The 26,612-nt window shown below is 44.4% G+C and overlaps 1 protein-coding gene across 1 annotated transcript in view; it reads left to right on the top strand.

The window, feature by feature from the left end:
• Positions 1-16,506, top strand: part of CAB39L (calcium binding protein 39 like) — a 61,157-nt gene extending 44,651 nt beyond the window's left edge. The window contains exons 8-9 of the mRNA XM_068984490.1: positions 5,180-5,323; positions 14,226-16,506. Of these exons, the coding sequence (XP_068840591.1) occupies positions 5,180-5,323; positions 14,226-14,405 (324 nt within the window). The 3' untranslated portion in view covers positions 14,406-16,506. The remainder of the gene's footprint in view (positions 1-5,179; positions 5,324-14,225) is intronic.
• The last annotated feature ends 10,106 nt before the right edge of the window (positions 16,507-26,612 follow it).

Below are 26,612 nucleotides of genomic sequence, written 5' to 3'. Positions count from 1 at the left end.
TGATGGAATTTCAGTTGAGCTGTTTCAAATCCTGAAAGATGATGCTGTGAAAGTGCTGCACTCTATATACCAACAAATTTGGAAAACTTAGCAGTGGCCACAGGACTGGAAAAGGTCAGTTTTCATTCCAATCCCAAAGAAAGGCAGTGCCAAAGAATGCTCAAACTACTGCACAATTGCACTCATCTCACACGCTAGTAAAGTAATGCTCAAAATTCTCCAAGCCAGACTTCAGCAATATGTGAACCGTGAACTTCCTGATGTTCAAGCTGGTTTTAGAAAAGGCAGAGGAACCAGAGATCAAATTGCCAACATCCGCTAGATCAAAAACATCTATTTCTGCTTTATTGACTATGCCAAAGCCTTTGACTGTGTGGATCACAATAAACTGTGGAAAATTCTTCAAGAGATGGGAATACCAGACCACTTACCTGCCTCTTGAGAAATCTGTATGCAGATCAGGAAGCAGCCGTTAGAACTGGACATGGAACAACAGACTGGTTCCAAATAGGAAAAGGAGGATGTCAAGGCTGTATATTGTCACCCTGCTTATTTAACTTCTATGAGAAACGCTGGACTGGAAGAAACACAAGCTGGAATCAAGATTGCCGGGAGAAACATCAATAACCTCAGATATGCAGATGACACCACCCTTATGGCAGAAAGTGAAGAGGAGCTAAAAAGCCTCTTGATGAAAGTGAAAGTGGAGAGTGAAAAAGTTGGCTTAAAGCTCAACATTCAGAAAACTAAGATCATGGCATCCAGTCCCATCACTTCATGGGAAATAGATGGGGAAACAGTGGAAACAGTGTCAGACTTTATTTTTGGGGGCTCCAAAATCACTGCAGATGGTGATTGCAGCCAGGAAATTAAAAGACGCTTACTCCTTGGAATAAAAGCTATGATCAACCTAGATAGTATATTCATAAGCAGAGACATTACTTTGCCGACTAAGGTCCGTCTAGTCAAGGCTATGGTTTTTCCTGTGGTCATTTATGGATGTGAGAGTTGGACTGTGAAGAAGGCTGAGCGCCGAAGAATTGATGCTTTTGAACTGTGGTGTTGGAGAAGACTCTTGAGAGTCCCTTGGACTGCAAGGAGATCCAACCAGTCCATTCTGAAGGAGATCAGCCCTGGGATTTCTTTGGAAGGAATGATGCTAAAGCTGAAACTCCAATACTTTGGCCACCTCATGCGAAGAGTTGACTCATTGGAAAAGACTGATGCTGGGAGGGATTAGGGGCAGGAGGAGAAGGGGACAACAGAGGATGAGATGGCTGGATGGCATCACTGACTCGATGGATGCAAGTCTGAGTGAACTCTGGGAGTTGGTGATGGACAGGGAGGCCTGGTGTGCTGCAATTCATGGGGTCACAAAGAGTCAGACACAACTGAGCAACTGAACTGAACTGATCAATTTTATTAAAATATAAAGTTTTTATTTTTAAAGCTCTTATTATTTCTACATGGTTTCACTGTGTGCTATTAAGCCTGTAACATGAAATTTAAAGAAACAGAAATATGAATCTTTTGCCATTTACTTGGTACAATATTTCTTTATAATGCTTTGTATTATTATGAAATGGAACACTTTTACTCTCAGTATTAATGAATAGACTAATATCTAATGACTAAAAGACTCAGTGTTTTTGGCCAAGTGGTTTAACACAATTGCTTGCTTCTGAAAAGTAGTGAAATTATATAAGGAGGATAGATTGATAGAATTTATATGTAGGCATCCCCATGTAATAAAAATTGAAGTGACTTTACCTGAACTTAACTCATAAATATCACTACAATAAATTTCTATTGAATGTGTGTGTGCACAAATTTTAAATTTTTTAAATGAAATTTCTCTGTGGTCAAAAGACCTTTTGATATGTGTAGGAGTATATGATATATGTGTAGGAGTATATGATATATGTGTATATATTATACATATTATATCTAAATAAATATGTATCTACATAGAATTTATAGTTACACAGAAGCTATATATTCATATATGTGTGTGTGTGTGTGTGTACGTGCTCAGTGGCTTCAGTTGTATCTGACTCTGTGCGACGCCATAGACTGTAGCCAGGCTACGTAGCCCGCCAGGCTCCTCTGTCCATGGAATTCTCCAGCAAGAACACTGGAGTGCGTTGCCATTCCCTCTCCAGAGTATCTTCCTAAGCCAGGGATAGAACCTGCATCTCCTGCACTGCAGGCAGATTCTTCACCACTGAGACACCAGGGGAACCCCTAAGTGTGGGTGTATGTGCAGATGAATATATGTGTGTGCGTATCTGTATGTATATCTTTAGAAGCTTCTTGTCAGTTTTACAACCTAGCATAATTTTTTTAAGAGTCCGGGAGCCGTCCCCCTGGAATGTGAACATCTAGGAAGATAGCACTCCTGCCTCTCCATCACAGGAGAATTTAACCTTGGTCCTGCTCTCCAAGCTGTAACCATTTGCTTGTCAGAGCGATAAGAAGATTTATTATCGTCTTCATTAGTTAGATAAAAGCAGCTAGGTAAAACAAATGGCTACTTCCATGGCTGGGTGAATTCAGAGTGGACTATGAAAGGGTGCTGTCAAGCCCTCTTATAGGGGAAAGAAAGGAAAGTGAGGTCGCTCAGTCGTGTCTGACTCTTTGTGACCCCATGGACTGTATGTAGCCCGCCAGGCTCCTCGGTCCATGGGATTTTCCAGGCAAGAATACCGGAGCGGGTTGCCATTTCCTTCTCCAGGGGAATCTTCCCAACCCAGGGATCAAACTCAGGTCTGCTAAATTGCAGGCAGACTCTTTACTGTCTGAGCCACCAGGGAAGGTCTCTTAAAGGGGAGTGACCAGTTATCTTTCATCTTGAGCATATATGTATGTGCTGGATTATAACTGTTTGCCGGTATAAATGAGGCAGGATTGTATATCTTTGTAATGTCTTCTGTGTAGAGTGCCTATAGCGTCATGCTCTGGATACACGTATTCAGTAATAAAACTGCTTTCTTTCTTTTTACACTTTGTGGAGAGGATTCTGTGTTGTTTGGCCTTTATTTCCCCAACAGTATCCACACACCTCACCCAAGTTGTCAAGGCTACTGACGTGAGCAGGATTTGATTCATGCCCTTGTGAAGCTTGTATTCTAAATAAGTTTACCAGTAACTCTGTTCTGCAAAGCAGAGTAAATACAACTAGGAAAAAGCAAAGAGCACAAAGGCAGGAGGGGAGAGTCAGCTGGGAGAAAAGTTGAGGTTGAGCTATAGAAACAGAAGGTAGAATGGTGGTCATAGGGTGAGGAGCAGGGGGATGGGAGATGTGGGTCAAAGGGTGCAAGCTTCTGGGTATAAGGTGAATGAATTCTGAAGATCTAATATACAGTATGATGGCTATAGTTATTAATACTGTATTGTAGGACTTCCCTTGTAGTCCAGTGGTTAGGACCCCAAGTTTTCAACGCAAGGGGTCCAGGTTCCATCCCTGGCAAGGAACTGTGATCTCACATGCCACACTTAACAGCCAAAAAAAAAAAAAATTCATAGTAATATTGTAGTGTATGCTTGAAAGTTGCTGAGAGTAGATCTTAACTAGCCTCACCGCAAAAAGAGGAAAGGGTAACTACATGAGGTGATGGATGTGTTAATTCAATTGATTGTGGTAAATATTTCACAGTATGTGCTCGTATCAAATCTTCATGATGTACACTTTAAATGTATACAGTTTTGTCAATTACACCTTGCTAAAGCTGGGGGAAAATTGGAGCGAGGGGAGTTATGCCACAGAAGCAGAAGAATGAGAAGAAATAAGTGAGGTAGTGGAGGGAGGGATGGAGTAGCAATGAGTCCAGTCACAGTGGGTTCTGTTTGGGGTTGTTAAAAAATATTTTTATTTGTTTATTTCGCTGCACTGAGCCTTAGTTTTACTGCCACTATGGTGAAAACAAAAGTTCAGCTATTTCCTGCCAGAGGGTCTTCAGCTATTCCCGCTTTTGGCATGTTTGTTTTGTTTTGAAGTGTCTTAGTCTGTTTGGGCTGCTATAACAAAAATACCATAGACTGGGGGACTCAAAGAACACACATTTGTTTCTCACAGTGTGGATGCTAGGCAGTCTGAGATCAAGGGGCCAGCAGCAAGAAAGCTCCCGGGGTCTCTTGTGTATTAGCACCAAACCCATGCATGGCGGCTCCACCCTCATGTCCTGTTGACCTGCCAAAGGCCCCACCTCCTAATACCATTGCTCTGGGGATTATGATTCCAACATATAGACTTACAGGGACAAAAACCTGCAGTTCATAACATGGAGTAATGCTGCATTTTAGGAATTATTGTCCCCAGAAAATGTTCTGTTTTACTTTTTGATAAAAACTTGCTATACGTATTAAATTTCATATGGACTCAGGGTCAATGAATTTTTTCTCTTCTGGCTCTATATCAGGTTTTGTCGTAAAATTTAGGGAGAAGGTAAGAGTCACTTAATATTGTCTGTTTTTCCAGCACTACCAAAGTATATTTATTCAGATAAGGGAGAGATCATTGTTGAGTCAGTTTTATTATTCTCATCCTATCTCAGTGCCTAAGGAGCAATACGTTAGTGAGAATCACATTAAAGCAAAGGATAAAAATTAGAAACTAACTTCTGGCTAACTTGATGAAAGCTGCAGAGAGAGCTTTCTGTTTGTCTGCACTGGGCCTTTGTTGCTGCGTTTCTCTAGTTGTGGCGAGGGGGAGCTGCTCTCTAGTTGTGGGAGGCGGCCTTCTCGACGCGGTGGCTTCTCTTGTCGCAGAGCACAGGCTCTAAGTGAGGACGCAGCTGCCACTGCGCATGTGGGATCTTCCTGAACCAAGGATGGACCCCGTGTCCCCTACTTTGCAAGGTGGATCCTTAACCACTGGACCACTAGGGAAGCCTGAAAGAGCTTTTTTTTAAGCTGCAACAATGAATGGCATAAAAAAAAAAAAAGACTCAGAAATGGATTAAGCACTGACTTTAGCAAGACTATATGAAAAGTTTAAAAATAACAAGGATAACTACAGCTTCCTTGCCTGTGCTTTAAGATGCACTTAAGGACTCTGATTTTTTTTTTTTTTCACGTCAACATTCATAACTTACATTTTGTTTTCTGGTGAGAAAGGAGTGGGATATATTTTGAATAAGAGGACTCTCAGATTCTACTTTGGCTTTGTGTTTTTCTGTAGCTGCTAGGTGAACTGATCCTGGACCGGCACAACTTTGCCATCATGACCAAGTACATCAGCAAGCCAGAGAACCTCAAACTGACAATGAACCTCCTCCGGGATAAAAGCCCCAACATCCAGTTTGAAGCCTTTCACGTCTTTAAGGTAAACAGCACCCTGCAGAAATAATGTGGACATTCCTTTTCCAGTTTCAAATGGCAAAATCCCTATTTTGGTGCTTCCTTTTGACTTGAGAGAACATGAACTAAGCAATCTGTCGGTTTTGTGTGACTTAGGTGAAATTCTAGAGTTATTTGAGTGGATGCCCATTTGTTTCAAAAAGATTTGCTGATGAATCTATATCTCGAAATGTTTGCATCTTTTTCAGTAAGAAAATAGGTGGATATTGTTTCCCAGAAGTTACTAAGATAATCAGTGATTGAGCTAAAACCCAAACCCTGAGTGTCAGAATTTGAATGTTTCACTTCTGCCTTAAATGTTCCTTTGAACTTTAAATGAAACTTTTACTACTTTTATTCCTTGCTTAGAAATATTTTAATGCATTTTAAAAGAAAACTAGTCTATATAATACCTACTTTTTCGAATATTTTTTCTGTGATGTAAGAGTAATAAAATCATCTCCTAGAAACTTTAAGCAGTAGATTTGTTTAAAAGTAGAGTGGGGGCTTCCCTGGTGGTCCAGTGGTTAAGAATCCACCTGCCAGTGCAGGGGACATGGGTTCGATCCCAGGTCGGGAAGATCTCGCATGCCAAGGAACAGCTAAGCCTGTGTGCCACAACTGCCAAAGCCAGGACGCCCTAGAGCTCGCGCTCCACAGAAGAAGCCCCTGCAGTGAGAAGGGCGTGCACCGCACCTAGAGAGTAGCCCCTGCTCGCGGCAACTTGCGAAAGCCCGTGCGCAGCAGTGAAGACCCAGCACACCCCAAAATAAATAAATAGAAATCTTTTTAAAAGAGTGAAAAGAAAGTGACATCGCTCAGTCATGTCCGACTCTTTGTGACCCCATGGACTGTATGTAGCCTACCAGGCTCCTCCATCCATGGGATTCTCCAGGCGAGAATGCTGGAGTGGGTTGCCATTTCCTTCTCCAGAGGATCTTCCCAACCCAGGGATTGAACCTGGGTCTCCTGCATTGTAGGCAGATGCTTTACCATCTGAGTCACCAGGGAAGTCAAATCTTTTTAAAAAAAAATTAAAAAAAATAAAAGTAGAGTAGGTGAGAGAAATCTAATCTGTAATCCACTAACCATGACTTAACTCTTGTAAAGATTTTAGTAAATTTTATTTTCCTGTGCACGTATGTAAACGTTTTTTTCTTCAGCTGAATTCACATTGTACACAATATTGATACAATAATTTTATCACTTAATGCTATACCATATGTGAACACTAATTCATTATTGTTATATATAGCTTTTTAAAAGAGTCAATAGTTTTACTGGTATCATAGTTTTTCACTGAGTATATTTAGTTTACTTAAATATTCCCATGTTGTTTATAGTTAGGCTGTTTTCAGTTTGTAGCTACAATGAGCATTTTACATTTCTAGCTAATTTGTTTCCAATTTTAGGGTTATTTTCTCAGGATCAGTATCTAGAATAGAATTAAGGGTTGAGAGAGTTCCAACCTCTTTTTCTTTTTTAAATCTTTGTAAGGTATATTCTCTGATTGAGTTTACATATATAAGTCAGAGACACAGCAATTTTTAAGGTGTGTAATTGTTGCTTTGAAAGGTAAAAAAAATTTTAGTCGATTTTTCAAGCCACCAGATCTTTATTGTGCAAAAAACCACTAGAGCCATTCAAATCCCATATTAATTTATAAATTCTATTTAATTGCATTCAGAATCCTAGCAAGTCTTTTTCTGGAACCTGACTAGCTGATTCTAAAATTTGTATGATAGAGCAATGGCCTGGGATTATCTGTGACAATTTTCAAAGAAAACAAGGTAGAGAAATCCACTCTACTATACATTAAGACTTCCTCTGGGATTTATCATAAGTGGAAATAGTACTGTATTGGCATAGAGACAGATAAATAGAGCAACAAAACAGAGTAAAGCCCAGAAGTGAGCCTGTGCAAATATGAAAATTTGATATTTGGTAGTGGAGAAATTATAAATCATTAAAGAAAGGGTTACTGTCTCAGTCATGTCTGACTCTTTGCGACCCCATGGACTGCAGCACGCCAGGCTTCCCTGTCCATCACCAACTCCTAGAGCTTGCTCAAACATGTGTCCATGGAGTCAGTGATGCCATCCAACCATCTCATCTTCTGTCGTCCCCTTCTCCTGTCTTCAGTCTTTCCCAGCATCAGGGTTTTTTCAAACGAGTCAGCTCTTCACATCAGGTGGCCAAAGTATTGGAGTTTCAGCTTCAGCATCAGTCCTTCCAATGAATATTCAGGACTGATTTCCTTTATGATTGACTGGGTTGATCTTTTTTCAGTCCAAAGGATTCTCAAGAGTCTTCTCCAACACCCAGTTCAAAAGCATAAATTCTTTGGTGCTCAGCTTTCTTTATAGTCCAACTCTTACATCCATACATGACTACTGGAAAAACCATAGCTTTGAGTAGATGGACCTTTGTTGGCAGAGTAATGTCTCTGCTTTTTTAAATGCTGTCGAGGTTGGTCATAGCTTTTCTTCCAAGGAACTAGCATCTTTTAATTTCATGGCTGCAGTCACCATCTGCAGTGATTTTGGAGCCCAAAAAAATAGTCTGTCACTGTTTCCATTGTTTCCCCATCTATTTCCCATGAACTGATGGGACCTGATGCCATGATCTTAGTTTTCTGAATGTTGAGTTTTAAGCCTACTTTTTCACTCTCCTATTTCACTTTCATCAAGAGGCTCTTTAGTTCTTCTTTGCTTTCTGCCATAAGGATGGTGTCATTTGCATATCTGAGGTTATTGCTATTTCTCCTGGCAGTCTTGATCCCAACTTGTGCTTCATCCAGCCCAGCATTTTGCGTGATGAACTCTGCATATAAGTTAAATAAGCAGGGTGACAAGATGCAGCCTTGACTTACTCCTTTCCCAATTTGGAACCAGTCTGTTGTTCCATGTCCAGTTCTAACTGTTGCTTCTTGACCTGCATACAGATTTCTCAGGAGGCAGGTAAGTGGTCTGGTATTCCCATCTCTTGAAGAATTTTCCACAGTTTATTGTGATCCACACAGTCAAAGGCTTTGGCATAGTCAATAAAGCAGAAATATATGTTTTTCTGGAACTCTGTCTTTTTCGATGATCCAGCGGATATTGGCAATTTGACCTCTGGTTCCTCTGCCTTTTCTAAATCCAACTTGAACATCTGGAAGTTCACAGTTCATGTACTTTTGAAACCTGGCTTGGAGAATTTTGAGCATTACTTTACTAGCGTGTGAGATGAGTGCAATTGTGCGGTAGTTTGAGCATTCTTTGGCATTGCCTTTCTTTGGGATTGGAATGAAAACTGACCTTTTCCAGTCCTGTGGCCACTGCCTAGTTTTCCAAATTTGCTGGCATATTGAGTGCAGCACTTTCACAGCATCATCTTTTAGGAGTTGAAACAGCTCAACTGAAATTCTATCACCTCCACTAGCTTTGTTCGCAGTGATGCTTTAAGGCCCACTTGACTTCACATTCCAGGATGTCTCGCTCTAGGTGACTGACACACTATCATGGTTATCTGGGTCATGAAGATCTTTTTTGTATAGTTCTTCTGTGTATGGTTCTAGGATAAGGGATTATTAATATAGAAAACTCCCATCCACTATATTCAGAAATAAATTATCAGTAGAGATCTACGCTTGAAAAGCAAAACATCTTTTAACTTTTAAAAGAGAAAGTAACCTTTTATGATGCTGGGGAAGGAAGAATTTTTAAAAAGAATTTGAAACCACAAAGCATAAAAGGAAATAATATTTGACATTTAAATTTAACACCTATTTGAAAAGATATCATAAACAAAGTGAGAGAACAGGACAGAATGTGGCACATAGAGTTGACTAATCGTTTAGGAAAAGGCAAACAATTAAACAGAAAAATGGGCAAAGGATACAAGTTGGTAACTTACAAATGAGGAAACCTGTTTTTGTTGTTGTTTGTTTAGTCACTCAGTTGTGTTTGACACTGTGACCCCATGGGCTGTAGCCCACCAGGCTCCTCTGTTCGTGGGATTTCCCAGGCAAGAATACTGGAGTGGGTTGCCCTTTCCTTCTCCGGGGGAAACCTGATTGGCCAACAATAAGTAAAGATGCTCATCTCAGTGGCAATCACGGAAATGGCCATTAAAATATCAATGAGATGTCACGTTACATTTTTCATATTGCCAAAAATGTTTAGGCCTGACAAGATCAAATTGTGGTAAGGTTGGGGGAGCAGTCAGTTTGTACACTGTAAATTAGTATTAATACAAGCGCTTGGGAGAGCAGTTTAGCAAACTAAAGTACTGAAAGTGTCCATACTCTTCATTCCTAAAATCTCATTTCCTGGACAGTCTTGCTCACAGGCATAAGGAATTATGTACCAAAATGTTTATTGCACATTATTTAGCATGAAAATGAAAAAAAAAGGGTATCTGCAGAAATCTAAGACAATAAATTGTGATATATTTATATAATAGCATATAGTAATGGGTTAAAATTAATAGTTATATGGGATCAATGTAGGTAAGTCTCAGAAACATTGAGTGGAATTAAGCAAATATTAAAAGGATTTAATTTATTTAAAGTTTAAAACATGAAAAACTATACTATGTATAGATTCATACGTATGTAGTTAGTGTCTAGGAGAAGGCAATGGCACCCCACTCCAGTACTCTTGCCTGGGAAATCCCATGGATGGAGGAGCCTCGTAGGCTACAGTCCATAGGGTCACTAAGAGTCGGACACGACTGAACAACTTCCCTTTCACTTTTCACTTTCATGCATTGGAGAAGGAAATGGCAACCCACTCCAGTGTTCTTGCCTGGAGAATCCCAGGGATGGGGGAGCCTGGTGGGCTGCCGTCTATGGGGTCGCACAGAGTCGGACACGACTGATGCGACTTAGCAGCAGCAGCAGCAGCAGTTGGTGTCTAAAAACCTGCATGGAAATGATAAATACCAAATTGAGGATAGCAGTCACCTCACAGGAGGGAGAATGACATCAGAAAAGAGAATGACATCAAGAAGTGTCTAATGGCCTTTAATTTTATCTGTAATGTTTTATTTTATTCAGATTCTGAAGGCACATATGGCAAAAATGATAGAGGTGATAGTGGGAACTTGAAATCTGCAGTGTTACTGCTGTGCTCTTCTCTGTTTGTATTATTTCATAAGGAATAAGCACAAATTGGATGGAATAAAAATAGGCTCTTGTAGGACAGGAAAATGTCTGCACAGTATAAAATGATAGACCCTCTTAAGATCCTTCCTTTTTGACTGAGGAAATTATAGAAGGCTTGCCATTGTTTTGTCATTCCAGCTCCCACAGAGTTTTACTATGCCATCCTAGATGAAAACATGCTTCATATAACTTTGTTCCAAAATGCAGTATTATAGAGGTATTCAGTGGGTGGTAAAATAGAAATAACCTACTTCCATCCTGTGAGATCAGAATTTGGATCGTCTCATTATTGGACAGAGTACTTGCATGTGTATAAACTGGATGTACCCCGGACCCTGACTTTCTTCCTTCCACTGAAGCACACACTGAATTGTTTACTTGCCAAAAATAATATTTTGCTATTTAGAAAAATAAAGTTATTTTTCACATTTTTTTTCAGTTCTTTATTAATAGTCTCTTTCCCCAAGTACCTTCCATAAGATACAGAAAATGTGGTCTAAAAATGTCTTCACCAGATTATTAATGGCCAGTTTTCATTAGCTTGCTTGAATCTTTCAAAGACTTGAATGAGATGCCATTTCATGTTTTCTCTGCTATTGACAAACAAGATTGTATGATGGGAAAGGACGGGCCGGAACTCAAGAGACCTGGGTGTTTGTTGTGGCTCAGTTGCCATCAGTGACTTTGGGCAAATCCATTCGGATCTGTATCTTCACTTGCAAAATGTTAAATTAAAAAAGTTGAAGTTAGGGACTTGCCTCGTGGTCCAGTGGCAGAGACTGCACGCTCCCAGTGCCCTGGGCCCGGGTTCGATCCCTGGTCAGGGAACTAGATCCCATATGCTCCAACTAAGAGTTGACATGCCGCAACTAAAGAGCTAAAGGTCCCATGTGCCACAACACAAATCAAAGATACCACGTGCGGCAACTAAGACCCGGCACAGCCAAATAAATAAATAAAAATAAATAAATGTTTAAAAGGTACAGTTAGATTAAAATGAAAAAAGTCTGGACAAGGTGGAAGGGAGGCTCAAGAGGGTGTGGATGGATGGATGTATTTATACACAGAGCTGATTCATCCTACTGTACAGCAGAAATAACAGAACATTGTAAAGCAGTTATACACCAAGAAAAAAAATAAATAAACATGCAGTATTTTTTTTTAAGTGTAATTCCAGGATACTAGGTTCAGGAGACCTTTGTCTCTATGATCCTGACTCTTCTAGAGAGGCTCCCAATGTGAATTTAGGAATCCACTATGAGCTGGTATCTCTTTCCTTTCCCTGTTAGCCTCCTTAATAGCAAAGGAGCAGACTGCCACTTTCTACTAAGCCATGTAGAGGATGGGGGTGGTCAGTGCCTTTCAGCTCACCACTCTCAGAGTTGCTGGAACTTGAGCATATGTGGTGCATGAGTGAGAAGTCACTTCAGTTGTGTCCGACTCTTCGCGACCCCATGGACTGTAGTCCCAGGCTCCTCTGTCCGTGGGATTCTCCGGGCAAGAATGCAGGTGTGAGTTGCCTGCCCTCCTCCAGGGGATATTGTGGACCCAGGGATTGAGCCCCTGTCCCCTGCTTTCCTGCACTGGCAGATGGGTTCCTTACCACTAGCACTGCCCGGGAAGCCCAGTTTTGTCTCAATTATTACATTTAGCCATATGCACAGAAAAAATGGGCTTCCCAGGTAGCTCAGCAGTAGAGAATCTGCCTGTCAATACAGGGGACATGGGTTCGATCCCTGTGTTGGGGAGATACTCTGGAAGAATAAGTGGCAACCCACTCCAGTATTCTTGCTTGGAGAATCCCATGGACAGAAGAGCCTGGTGGGCTACAGTCCACAGAGTCGCAAGGAGTTGGACATGACTAAGCATCTGAGCACACAGCAAGCACTAGTCTCATTGCGGTTTTCATTTGTGTTTCCTAGTGACCTAATGATGTTGAACTTTTTTTTCACATGCATATTGATAATTTATATATTTTCTTTGGGGAAATGTCCACTCAAGTCCTTTGCCCCCTTTTAAAAAGCATTGTGTGTATTTTTGTTGTTGCATTAGAAGAATTATTTATATATTCTGGATAATAGACACTGGTCATAGGTACGATTTGTAAATATTTTCTAACCTTCTTTATGTTGTCTTTTCACTCTCTTGATAGTATCCTTTGATGCACAAATGTTTTAAATTTTGATGAAGTTCGCTTTACCCATTTTTTTCTTTTCTTGATCATGCTTTTGATGTAGCTATGAAACCAGTTAAAGGTCATGAAGATGTACCCATATATTTTCCTGATATTTTTATTAGCTCTTATATTTAGGTCTTTGATCAGTTTTGAGTTAATTTTTGTTTATGGTGTGAAATAAGGATCCAACTTAATTTTTTTTTTTTTTTGCATGTGGATTTCCAGCTGTCCCATGTTGAGTGTTTGCTTTTTTTTAATTATTATGAAAAGGTATTGGAGTTTGTCAAATACTTTATCTGCATGTGTTAAAATGATCATATGGTTTTCTTTCAATGTAATCATGTGTCATATTGACTTCCTAGAGCTGGTTTAATGAAGTTCCATAGGCTAAGTGTCCTAAAACAACAGAAAGTTGTGTCTCTGCATTCTGTCGACTAAAAGTCCAAAATCAAGGTGTCAGCAAGCTTGTTTCCTTTTGGAGCTTTCAGGGAAAATCTGTGCCTCTCTCCTAGCTTCTGGTGGTTGCCAACAGTCCTTGGCACTCCTTGCCTTATAGATGCATAACCCCAGTCTCTGTCTCCATCTTTTTTGTTTTTCTTTTTAATTCAAGTTTATTCATTGTATCTGAAGTAAAGCTGATTTGGCAGCATTCCTGTCTGTCTCCATCTTCACATGGCATTTTCCTCTGCATATGTCTGTGTGTTTGTGTCCAAAATTTCCTCTTCCTCTAAGGATACTGGTATTAATAGTGGGATTCAGGCCCAGCCTAGCCCAGTATGAACTCATCTTAATTTGATTACATCTCTGCTTCCAAATAAAGTCGTATTCACAGGTACCGAGGGTTAGGGCTTGAACATTCATCTTTTGAGAGGATGCAGTTTGATCCAGTACATGTGATGAATTACATTGATTGATTTCATTATGTTGAGGATGCTTGTATTTCTGGGATAACTCCCAATTGGTCATAGTGTGTAATCCTTTTAATATTATTCTGGACTTCATTTGCTTGTCTTTTGTTGAGGATTTTTGTATCTTCATTCATAAAGGATATTGGTCTGTAGTTTTCTTGTGGTAGTTTTGTCTGGCTTTGGTAACAGGGTGATGCTAACCTCATATAACGAGTTAGGAATTATTCCCTTCTCTTTTATTTTCTGGAACAATTTGAAGTAGATTTGTGTCTATTTTTCTTTTAAAATGTATAGAATTTACTGTGAAATCATCTGGTTCTGTCTGGACTTTTGTTGAGAGGTTTTTGGTTCCTGATTCAACTTCCTTAAAGAAATAAAAGATCATAAGAGAATACTACAAATAATTGTACGTCAATAAATTAGGTAACCTAGATGAAATGGACAAAATCCAAGGAACATACAATCCACCAAAAAAGAAAGAGAAAATCTGATTCATGGACTCTCATGTCGCCTACACCATGATTTTCTTCTGAAAGGGAGTAAAATCTCAGGCTTTCTGTGTTCAATAACTCAAGTAACAGATGAGACGCGGGAGGGACCCGTGGTTTCCAGGTGTGCACCCCTTGACCTGGGTGTTTGTTTCCCCATGTTTCAGGTGTTTGTGGCCAGTCCTCACAAAACACAGCCTATTGTGGAGATTCTTCTGAAAAACCAACCCAAACTCATCGAGTTTCTGAGCAACTTCCAAAAAGACAGGACCGACGATGAGCAGTTCACCGATGAGAAGAACTACCTGATTAAACAGATCCGTGACTTGAAGAAGGCGGCCCCTTAAAGCCCCACCGAGTTTCCTGCCACCGTTGCCGTCTCGTTTATTCCGTTCGTATGACAAGTGTCATTTCAGAAAGTAGCCATTCTTGGGAAGGCTGTAGAGGTGCCTGTTTTTCCTCAGTCTGTCATTCAGGGTAGGTGGGATATAATCATTTGAATGAAAAAAATTAATGTAGAATAATATATTCATTTTAACCTGTGATTATTTATATGAAATCAGAGCCATCGTATTGGGGAATTGATGAAAGCAACTTTAACACTTTCTTAATGGAAGGCAGCAAGGCTGTGGGCTTGCAGATGAGCCCTCAGTCACCACGAGCTACCAAGTGCTGGGAACTCAAAGGGTGGATGTCACCCAGTCCTCAAGGAGGATTAAATTCTCAGAGGAGAATTGGGAGTTGGGGCAAGAGGCACAAAACTGTTTTGCCTATCTGCCCATTTGCCCACAAATTTCTTAAGGCACTAAGAAAATAAGATCCAGTATTTTCAGCCATTCTATATTCTATTCCCTGCCCACATCTATTAACCATAATCACTCATTCTTAACTTCCTAGGAAACTGCTACCCTCCTTTCTGCTTATGACCCCACATTCCATCTCAATGAATCTCCTCTGCACACCTGACTCATGGTACACACACACACACACACACACACACACACATACACCCTACTCTGACCAGATTAGTATGGAACCAACTAGGTATAAACAGGATGGTCTAACAAGGATCACAGGCATGGAGGACCCACTGGGGTAGGACCTGGTCACTTGAAAACTTGTAACCGACGGTTAAGAACCACAACTCTAGCAGAAGTAATTGCTGTTTCACAGACTTCTATAGGGTTAGTGAATATTTGGAATATTTCATTCATACTTCTTAATTTGGGAAAGAAGTTTTGTGGTGAAAGTGTTTTTCAGAGTAAGAATCATTGCATCGAGATGCCTAGTGTGTGTAAAACCACAGGTCCAGAGGTCACACAGGGCTTTAGACCACTTATACATAAGGGAACACTGCAGTTGGAAGGGCAAATGATTACACGCATGAAACGTCCTCAAAGGACTAAAGCAAATTTCACTCTAATTTCTGATCTGTCATGGTAATTTCACATCAGATTCTTCACTGAAAAGGTTTCTGTAAAAATGTTGGTCTCAAGTACTCTCTTGCATACTAGGATGATTTAGGAATTAATTTGTGTTTTTTAAAATAAAGGTCACGGTTTGTTTTCAGACATCAAGTGTACAAAATGGAATTTTAAAGCTATATTTACAAGACATTAAAAGTACAATTGTTAGTCTGTATTTTTTTTTAATGATTCTGTTTCCAGATCATGAATTAGTGCCTTCCATAGGAATCTTCACTTTTTGCAATGTAGGGTACTATGTTCTTGAACCAGATATTTCTCCAGCCAGAGAGGGGAAGATCCCTCTCCAGGATCCACGCTCTTGTAGATTTAGCATCTGAAGCATCACCTGGCATGGGTTTCATCCTTCTTGGCTGCGTTTATCCTCGCCCCCAGCCCCAGCGTTGAATTCTGAGGCAGATGCTATTGGGTCTGCTGGAGATTCTTGTGGCAGCACTGACCAGTGCTGGACCATCTGATGGCCTTCAATCTTGCATCGCTGAGGTCAGATTATTTTTATAACATTCCCTGACAGTCCAGAGTCTCTTCGAATCTGACTTTTCTGGTTTTGTTTGTTTAAAAGAGATGAGTATAAATATTAAAAAAATAAAAGGAAGAAAGAAAGAAGGCGCAGCAATGACTATTGGAAATTTATTTCTTTGCTTAAATACTGTCCCACACGTCACGGGACACGTACTTTCAAGTGGAAAGCAAAGCCTTGTTAGAGTTCTTTTTTTGATAAGTAAAACATATTGTATTTCCCCTGAGCTTGAATTAGCTCTTTCCTAGCAAACCCCCGTAATAAATGAAGTAGCTGGGGTTTTACTGTGATACAAATTTGTAAATTGTTAACGTGAGAAAGAGGGAGCCAAAAGCTCACAGTTAAAGTATGTTTGCATAAAAGTCACTGTAAATATTGTGAGATTTGAGTTTCGAAAAGGTCATATTTAATAAGCCATTTCAAAAGCACACATTTAAATAAAGACTGACTAAATAAAAAACTGCCACATACTCCTTGGTCGGTTTCGTTTCTCTCTGCTTGTCCCGCCCCTGTGTTCTTGTCACCGCTCCAAACAGGGAAAGCACTGGGCTGCCGGGAGGCCTCACGTCCCCCCCACCGTGTGAGGCTCACTGCCCTTGACCAAGGGCTGCCTGTCAGGCAGTAGACATTTCACGGGTGCTTCACTACAGCCAGAGTCATTCCTATTTTATATTTGAGGAAACCAAGGCGCTAAGGAGTTTACCCCAGACAACATGGACCAGAGCTGGGGAACAAAGCCACGGTGGCCAGAGGCCAAACTCCTACTCTTCTGCTTTTTTTCATCCCCAGGGCTGTGAACGAGGGGCGGGCCTGGGGGTCTGGACTCATGCTGTGCCCTCCCCCACTGCCGCCTGGTAGGCTCCCAGGGGTGAAGGCTCTAGAATGAAGCCAGGGTGGATTGAGTTCATATTGTTTTTGGACGGGGCTCTGGCTCAAGCCAGGCGTTTGCCCAAATGTTAGGATTATTATCGTGGGAGGAAAGGCCAAGAGGCATGCGGTCTTTGAGCAACCGTTCTGCCAGCCAGCCTCTGTGGCTGCCTGTCTTTGGGAGGCTCTGGGGAGCAGTACCTCCTGGAGGGGGTGGGCAGCAAGCTTCCCAATGCCTCTGTCAGCAACCGCACTTGCTGGTCCGTGTGACACGCAGCTGCTCTGAGCCACGGTGCGATCTGGAAACGACATACGACCTGAAAGTGACTGGAATCGTGTGAAGGAAAATGAAATTCAAAAATCACTAGGATTTTTAAAATATGAAATGATAGTTGTTTTAAAGTAACTCGACGGGTCTTTCTAGTCTTAGAGGCACTTAAGATTTATATCTTTTACTTGTTTTTTCCTGTGTTATCCAAAAGAATATTGCATGTATGGGTGAATCACCACCATCTTTTCATGCCTGTTCTTTCAGGAAGGTTTGGGCTATTTTAATGAGGGCCCATAGTTGGATAAAGCCCGAAACAAAAAGAGACCTGGAAAAGCTAGACTTAGTCTTCCTAAGAAGATTGAAAAGACAGAAGATGGCTGTGAACACAGGTGTGATTTTGTATTTTGGGTGTTTTTTTTTACATTATTTTTGGCTGTGCTGGGTCCTCGTCGCTGCAAGCAGGCTTTCTCTAGTTGCTGCAAGCGGGGGCTACTCTAGTTTCAGTGTGCGGGCTTCCCACTGCGGCGGCTCTTGTGGACCAAAGGCTCAACAGCTGGGGCACTCGGGCTTAGTTGGTCTGTGGCACGTGGGATTTTCCCAGACCAGGGATCAACTGCATTGGCAGGCTGATTCTTTCCCACCCTGAGCCACTAGGGAAGCCCGTGATTTTATTTCTGACGTACAGAAAGTGCTGGTATGGGGCCTCCTCGGCGGTCCAGTGGTTAAGGCTGTGCTTCCAGTGCAGGGGGCGTGGGTTTGACCCCTGGTTGGGGAACTAAGATCCCATATGCCATTTGGGGTGGCCAAAAAACTAAAAAATAGAAATACTAAAAAAGTTATTTTAAAAAGAAAGTGTTAGTACATGACTACCTAATGAAAGCAAAGTACAGCAAAATGAGCAGCCCAGCTGACGCTAAGCCTCTTCAGACACACCTTTGTATCAGTCCCAGAGGTGACGGAGGAAAGCACTGACTCACAGAAAGGGTGAGTAACTTCACCCGATCAAACAGCTGGCAGCAAAGCCAGGATTGAGGGCCAGGTCTGACCCCAGAGTCCAGGCTGCACGCCTGGGCCGCCTCCCTCCAAGCCTGCTCTTCAGCTCCACCCCCAGGACAGACACATCCTTCATCATGGCCCCCAAGGAAAAGAGGAAATCCTGCTGAAGGAGAACTCAGCAGGAAGATTTCAAAAGCTAGCTTCATTTCAGGGGGTAGCTTTGCTCCACGTGGTTGCCTGATATTGGAAGAAGGCATTAGATCTACACGTGGGACAAGAGATTCCATCTTGAACTTCTGGATCCTTTCGAGCAATCTCTTGACTCTGAAAAAAGAAAGTGTCGGTTGCTCAGTCCTGTCTGACTCTTTGCGACCCCATGGACTGTAGCCCACCAGGCTCCTCTGTCCGTGAGATTCTCCAGGCAAGAATACTGGCATGGGTTGCCATGCCCTCCTCCAGGGGATCTTCCAACCCAGGGACCAAACCCATGTCTCCTGTGTCTCCTGCATTGGGAGGTGGGTTCTTTACCACTGGCGCCACGTGGGAAGCCTGTGGTCGACTGCAGGATGGTGCAGTTCACTGTAGAGCTCCCCTGGCTGAGCCCAGATTTGGAGCAGCTGAAGGAGAGGGTCCCCGGGGCCGGGGGGGGGGGGGGGGCTGGACCCCGACGACAGGCCCAGCCAGGAGGCCTGAGCTGCCATGCCTCCACCTGCCCAGTGAAAGGGTGGCTGCCACCTCACTTCCATTTGCAAGGCTGCCAACTTTCTTTTGAGCCCAACCAAGCAGGAGAGGAGACCCTGGAAGCCTGTTGCAGCTCAGCTAAATGGACATGTTCAAAACTCCCCATGTAGGTGCTGTACCGGGGGCTGTGTTCTCACATCCTCTTAGCATCTTACCCCCTTGAAGACCTCTGGCTGGTTTTCCCTCTTAAATGACACCAAAGTGTTGTGTGGAGTTGCTGGAACCACACAGACAGTGGGGACAACCATACCTGGACTTCATCCCAGCTCCACGACAAGGATTCGATCTTGAGAATCACTCACCTTCATTTTCCTAACCTGTAACATGACGGGGAAAGAGAAGCTGCTTCACAGAGAATGAATGAGATAAAATCTGTGATGTGCCAACCCAGGGTCACTCCCATGTTGACTCCCAGCTACCCTTTGGGGTTCACGGCCAGTGGGAGAGGGAATCACACTCCAGTGTGGAGTCGGGTGGAAGGGGCCACAGGCATGAAACACATGTGCAGAGATGACAGGTGTGTGCCCCGAGTACTGAGTGTGAGGACACGGGGAGGGATCTCGGAGGGGAGCCTTCAGTGGCACCTCAAGGGTTTAGGGCCATCATGGAGGCAGCTGGCTTTTCAGTAGGAACTGACCTGCATCCTGCCTGTCAGAGCGGTGTCAGTCTGGAGGGCAGTGGCCTGGCCTGGGGAGTGCTGAGCGAGGGGATGCAAGACAAGGAGGAGGCTCTAAGAGCAACTATGGCCGATCTGAGCCTTCTCTGGGTTGACCCAATTCCAGGTGCTTCACAGACACTAAAGTCAAACCTTAGAACCTCCTGTGAGGCAAGAGCTCTTACGATCCTGGCTTTACAAATGCAGGAACTGAGGCTCAGAGAGCGTGGGTCACTGGCCAGGGATTGTCCGGTAAGCACATGGTGGGGCAAGATTCAAACCCAGGGGCCAGAGGCAGGAGCCTTGGAATCTGTGAAATAACTTAGGACTTGACATTGACTGGACTTAGTTCCAAATCCCTTCTCAAAGATCAGGGCATTAAGAGCACGCGAAACTTGGCTAAAAGGATTCTTGGGAGATGGCCCCTCAGGGGACAAGTAAGAGACTGCTGTTTGAGGTGACAGTGAAGAGGAGGTTCAACTTGCTAGTACAACTCCTTGGACCGTCAACCCTCCTCCAGGAGCTTCTTTCCAGAAAAATATCTCCTCTAAAAAGTCACAATCACCTGGCACAATGTGCCCTGTGCATAGAGATGCCATGTGAAGGACCCCACGATGCCCAGGTCAACTGGAAAATTGCAGCTTTTATGGAAGATGACAAATGACCATCTAGCATCATATGCCTTCAGGTTGGTTTGTTTGGGCTTTGGGACATGCCCACGTGACACAGTACACTTGGATAAACAAAAAAAAATCTCCCCATGAACCAGAGACGCAGGTGTTCGATGTCAAGAAGACAACACGGTCAGATGACTTGCAGCTTCTTTCTTCTGCTTCTCATCCAGTCAGTTCAGTTCAGTTGCTCAGTCATGTCCGACTCTTTGCGACCCCATGGACTGCAGCACGCCAGGCCTCCTTGTCCATCACCAGCTCCCGAAGCTTGCTCAAGTTCATGTCCACTGAGTCCATGATGCCATCCAACTAACTCATCTGCTTCTCATCCAAGGACCTGCTGTATCTAAACAGCACTTACCTTGCTTCAGTGCCACCCCCACCCCCACCCCCCTGCCACGCACACACCAGTTCACTGGTTTCTATAAAAATAAACGGAGATCTGGTCTCACTGATCATCTGCTGAGAATCACATCAAGTTACGTCAGCTCTGATTTGATGACTGGACTCAGTAACACTTAACAAAGGCCATAAAGCATTCAGAGTCAGCAAGTGCCTCTGTCTGAACAACGGCAGACCATTTCATACCAAAGGAATGTATCATCTACCAGGCCTTCTCAGGCCCATTTGACAATATAAATGATGGGAAAGGGGAGAATGCCAGGCATTAGCCCATTAAACATGGTTCTGCTGATAACATTACAGAAAAGCTGCCAGCACTTGAGTCGAATTATCCATTTGCTTCTATTACTGTTTCCCTGATAGCTCAGCTGGTAAAGAATCTGCCTCCTAATGCAGGAGACCCTGGTTCGATTCCTGGGTCGGGAAGATCCACTGGAGAAGGGAAAGGCTACCCACTCCAGTGTTCTGGCCTGGAGAATTCTATGGACTGGAGAATCCAAGTGCATGGGGTCGCAAAGAGCTGGACACAACTGAGTGACTTTCACTTTCTTTCACTCTGTTACTGTAATGGGGCAGCAGGAGGGATCCCTCGGCCCTTCCTTGGGTTTCCCTGGGGGTGGTGTTTGCCCCCAGGAACCCTGAAGGCAAGGCGCAGTCATAAACTTTTAAGAGATTTTTTGATGTGGGGCATTTATTGAGTTTGTTACAAGATTGCTTCTGTTTTGTGTTTTGGTTTCTGGGCTCCCAGGCATGTGGGATATTAGCTTGGTGACCAGGGTCAAATCTACACTCCTGCACTGGAAGGCAAAATGTTAACCACTGAATCGCCAGGGAAGCCCCATGAACTGTAACTTTTAAATGGCTGGAATAGAGACCCTTTGGTGACTAGTAAAGCCACCACATCTTAGTTCATCCTGCTTACCTGTTGCTTTTCCTTATCATAAACACACACACATGCACACACATGTAAAAAAGGGGGGTTCCAGAGCAGGTCAGGCTTATCTTTAGAAAGCCATCATCACTAGAAATGCAGGCCAAGGCTTAAAAGAGACCCTCATATTAAAAAAAAAAAGTTTCTTCGTTTTTGACGACTACAGAAGTCATTAAGACAGGTCAGGCTCAGAGTCTAAGAAAGATATTACTATTTGCAGCCTGGTTTAGTGCAGTGGTTCTCATTTCTAATACAGTAAATATTTTTATTTCTTATATAGTAAACATTGATAGGTGGCTCAGACACTAAAAGAAACCGCCTGCAATGCAGGAGACCTGGGTTCGATTCCTGGGTTGGGAAGATTCCCTGGAGGAGGGCATGGCAACCCACTCCAGTATTCCTGCCTGGAGAATCCCAAAGAGTTGGGCACAACCGAGCAACTGAGCAGCAAACATTAATAGATTTAACCCAAATAAATGAATCATTTGGGTCTTTAATAATTTTAGAATGGTTTTATTTATCTGTTGGCTGCATTCTGGGTCTTTGTTCCTGCATGGGCTGTTCTCTAGTTTCACAGAGTGGGGGCTGTTCCCTGGTTGCTGTGCTCAGGCTTCTCATCGTGGTGGCTTTCATTGTTGCAGAGCACGGGCTCAAGAGTCAAGGCACACAGACTTAGATGCTCGATGGCATGTGGGATCTTCCTGGATCAGGGACCAAACCTATGTCTCCTGCACTGGCAGGACTCTTTACCACTGAGTCACCAGGGACGCCCGGGTCTTTAATAATTTTTGAGAGTGTAAAGAGGTCTTGAGACCAAAAATTTGACAACCTTTGGTTTGGCTGAAGAACGGTACATTTTGGAGTAAAACGATTTTTAAGTTTGTTTTATCTCCCACTAGCTAGGCAACCTTAGCTGAGAAATTTAACCTCTGTGGCCTTCCACTTTCTATGGGTTGAACTAATTGCCCTTGTAATTATCTGCTCAAGCATGTTTCCCTGATTATGTCTGTAAGGTTCGTTCCATAACCCTAGCACAGCACATTGCATGATACAGGACAGGGCCTCAGTAAATAATTATGAGTTGATTGGTTGATCAGTGGGACATATATGAGGATTACATGGGGCAATATGTGCAAAGTGCTGCTGAGGTACCTGCCTGCAGGCATGCTAAGTCATGTCTGACTCTGTGACCCCATGGACCATAGTCCACGAGGTTCCTCTATCCATGGGATTCTCCAGGCAAGATTACTGGAGTGGGTTGCCATTTCCTCCTCCAGGGGATCTTCCCCAGCCAGGGGTCGAACCCAGGTCTCCTGCATTGCGGGCAGATTCTTTACTGTCTGAACCACCAGGGAAGCCCCAAGGTACCCGGCACGAAGCAAGTGTCACAGATACTCAGTAAATGTCAGATCTCTTTCCTCACCACAAGGCTGTCCTCCGTTAATGCTCAGTTCACCTAAATAAAGTGAATATATAAAGCATTGGGTCTCAAAGTGTGGTTCCTAAACTAGCAACAGCAGTAGCACCTGAGAAATTGTCAGAGATACAAATTATTTGACTCTCAACACTAGGCTCACCCAGTCAGAAACCCTGGAGGTGGGGCCCATGGGTCTACATGAAATATTGCTGGAAAGTATTCTAAGGGAGGAAGGTGGTTAGGCGGCTGAGAGGTGGAATCCCCCTGCAACAAGCCTTGGGACCGCCCAGAGCCTCGCCTCTCCCATCTCATAAGACGTGGGGGCCAAAGTTCTCCTAGACTAAGCGGCTGCCAGCAGCTCTTCCTAAAGACGAAGGCGAGACAGTTAGGGCGGGAGAGTCAGAAAAAGTGAACTGAGTGAAGTGAAGTGAAAGTTGCTCAGTCGTGTCCGACTTTTTGCGACCCCATGATCTTATACAGTCCATGGAATCTCCAGGCCAGAAGTGTCTGGTAACCAACTCCGCCGCTTCGGGGAGAGGTTCCACCAACCCCATCCCTGAACCTAGAGGTCGGAAACCGCTGGTGCTCTGGCGCCCTCTAGCGACCCATCGCTGTGGGGTCAACTCTCCGCCCTCCCTCCTGCCTCGGTTCTCAGCCCGGGGCCCGCTAGGGGCTTTGAGCACCTGCCAGGCTGATGCTATTCCTCCTCTCCCTCTAAGTGCAAACAAGCGTCCTGAGGAGGTTTAGGATCTCTTGGAAAAGGAAGCTCTTTTAGTCAATACGCTTTAACCCTGAGAAGGTGGGTTTCTAGAATGAGCCTGCAATACTGTGTTTTCCTCCCGGTGTTTGCAAGAAGAAACAGCCCAGAGTGCAGTGTGCTTGCTGGCTCCTCGCTGACAGCAGCCTCTGGACATCAGGGGCCCAGGAAAGGCCCCGTCCCCCCTCTCACGGCAGCGCCCTGGCTTTTAACTCCCAGCCACGAGGCCTGGGCCTCTCCGAGGGACCCTGACACGTGGGATCACCATGGCCCGTGGGATCACCATGGCGCCTGGGAAGGTGGAGAGAGTGAGGGCTGGGCACCTGGCCTGCATCAGCTGTGTGACCTGGAATCATTTCCTGACCATTCAGTGCCTGGCTTTCCAAGCAGGACACAGAGGAGGCCCTGAACCAGAGAGAAGAGTCAGTCTCCCCAAAGAACCTCCTTTCCCACGGGCCCCAAGCCAAGCACAGGTGCCACACGTCATGAGCTGATGTGCAACAAGCCAGGGAACGCAGTCCAGTGCCCCGGCCCCAAGCCCTGCCTGAGGGACCCCCCTTTCCCTCTTCGGTGACAGCAACTCAGAGCCGGTCCCAGCGTCCCGGGATGTCTGAACTGCGCTGGTGTGGCCTGCTCCACACAGTTCGGTTTCCAGGTCATTCCGACAGGGAACAAGAGCACCTGCCTGGTGTTTCAGCTGCAAGGTCCCCGCTTTACAAACTGCTCCATGACTTTTGGAGTTGGGAGATGTGAACATGGAAGCCTGAGACCAGCGATCTTATACATTGATGATGCAAGTAGAAACTGGGGTAACCTCTTTGAGGGTACTTGATAATATTCAAATTTTAACTTCTGGATATTATTCCACAGATATCCCTGTGAAATTATTTTGATGCACAAGATATTTGTGCAGACGGCGAAGGTACAGGTCTTAAATAGGATATGTGCACAGAACTCAAAAACTGTGTGTGTGTGTGTGTGAGAGAGAGAGTGTGTGTGTGTGTGTGCGTGTGTGTGTGAACTTGCCTAAATAGAACTGTGCTCTTGGGAACAATTCCTGGTACTTTCCTGTGAAATGAAAACTGTTATCTTGCTGATTGAGCTAATGGGGGTCATGGGATTTAAGATGACTGATTTAATCAAAAGGGTCACTTTGATTTAAGGGGGCTGATTGATCGAAGGAATTTTGTGAAGAAAAATTGCTCATGCGCAGTTTTAGCTTTCACTTTCAAATGTCACAGCTGAATCAACCAAGTCCACAGAGAAATTGCATGTATTTACATTTCAAAGGATCTACAGGGGAATCTTTTATTCTATCTTCAATGAAAGATCCATTCAAAAAGAACAAACTTTCTAAAGTGTTAATTTTACAGTCCTGGCTCAGAACATCAAAAATACATTATAACTTTGTATTTTTAACTGTGTGTTTATTTGGCTCTATTGGGTTGCGGCACAGGGCCTCGTCACTGGGTAATGGGGGAATCTCTCATAGCTGCCCAGAACTCTCTAGTTGCGGCACCCAGGCTCAGTAGTCCCCTGGCAGGAAGGATCTTAAATCCCCGACCAGAGCGCAAACCTTCATCTCTTGCATTGCAAGGCGGATTCTTAACCACTGGACCACCAGGGACGTCCCTAACTTTATATTTCTTATAACTTAGAAAACTAGAGCTCTTTCTCCTTGGAAATACATGGAGAAAAATAACAATATTTCAGGTTCATGCTTGAAACCACCTTCGCAGGGTTAAGGTGTATTGACCAAAAGAGCTTCCTTCTCCAAGAGCTCCTAAACGTCTGTAGGGCACTTCACGGCGCTTAGAGGGAGCGGAGGAGCGCAATCAGGCTGGCAGACGCCCAAGTGCTGGGGATGGAAGGCAGGAGGAAGGGCCGAGCGGCGGCTTTAGAGAGGACGGCCTCTAGAGGGCGCCGGGCACCAGCGGAGCCCACCTGCGGCTCCCCAGCCAGACCTCCAGGCTGCGAGACGCGGCTGGTGGAAGCCCAAGGATGAGCCGAGAGCAGAGGTTGATTCCCGGGCGCCTCTAACTCTCCGGCCCAAACTGGTTGGCCTCACAGAGGCCCCTTCGGCATCCAATGGGTCACTTCCCCTCTGATCGGGTGGCTCAGGGGCTAGACAGGCTGACGGGCTGTTTCTAAAGAGGCAGGACTCTGGACCCAGAACTACCTGGCTTGACTCTGGGACTTGCAGCTTGCCTGCGTGGGTGTTGGCATTTGGAAAAGGGGGGATGGGGGAGTGGCGGTCCTGAACCGGCAGCCTGTAAAGGCGGCGGTATTTTGGTGGGTGGGCTGTGCTCATCCCTGAGCCCTTTCTCTCGAGAGATCCCCCCCGCCACCGCAAACTTCTTTCTTTTCCATCTGAGCCTCTCTCCTGTCCCCACACCCCTTCTTCCCGCAGCAGAAGGGTCTCACGTATCCATCTGTTGCCCAGTCACTGATCCTAGACTTGGCGTCAAAAGCTATGCGAGGTGCTGGGATCAAGGAAGAGTTCCCAACTTCTGCAGTTGCAGGCTTAAGGGGCAGACGGAGCGGTGGAGCTGGCTGGGCCACGCGACTAAAAGCCGCCCACCTGCCCTCCATCCCGGACACCTGGCGTTTAGCGCCCGGGGCGGGGCGGCCTGACAATAGACCCTGCAAGCGACTGGGGGCCGAGCGCCCCGCCGCCCGGAGTGGAGCCGGGGGTCACTGCGGAGCCCGAACTCCTCGCGCCGCGACTCTGCCATCCGACCCCGCTGAAGCCCAGACCGCACCTGGGGCCGCCCGCCAGGTGGGCTGGCCCGGACCCTGCACCGCGTGGGTCGGGGTGGGGGTGGGCGGCGCGAGGCCGACT

The sequence above is a fragment of the Capricornis sumatraensis genome, chromosome 12 (genome assembly GCF_032405125.1).
Source record: "Capricornis sumatraensis isolate serow.1 chromosome 12, serow.2, whole genome shotgun sequence".
NCBI classification, from domain to species: domain Eukaryota; kingdom Metazoa; phylum Chordata; class Mammalia; order Artiodactyla; family Bovidae; genus Capricornis; species Capricornis sumatraensis.
The sequence above is the reverse complement of the archived record's forward strand: the minus strand, read 5'-3'. Positions and strand labels throughout refer to the sequence as shown.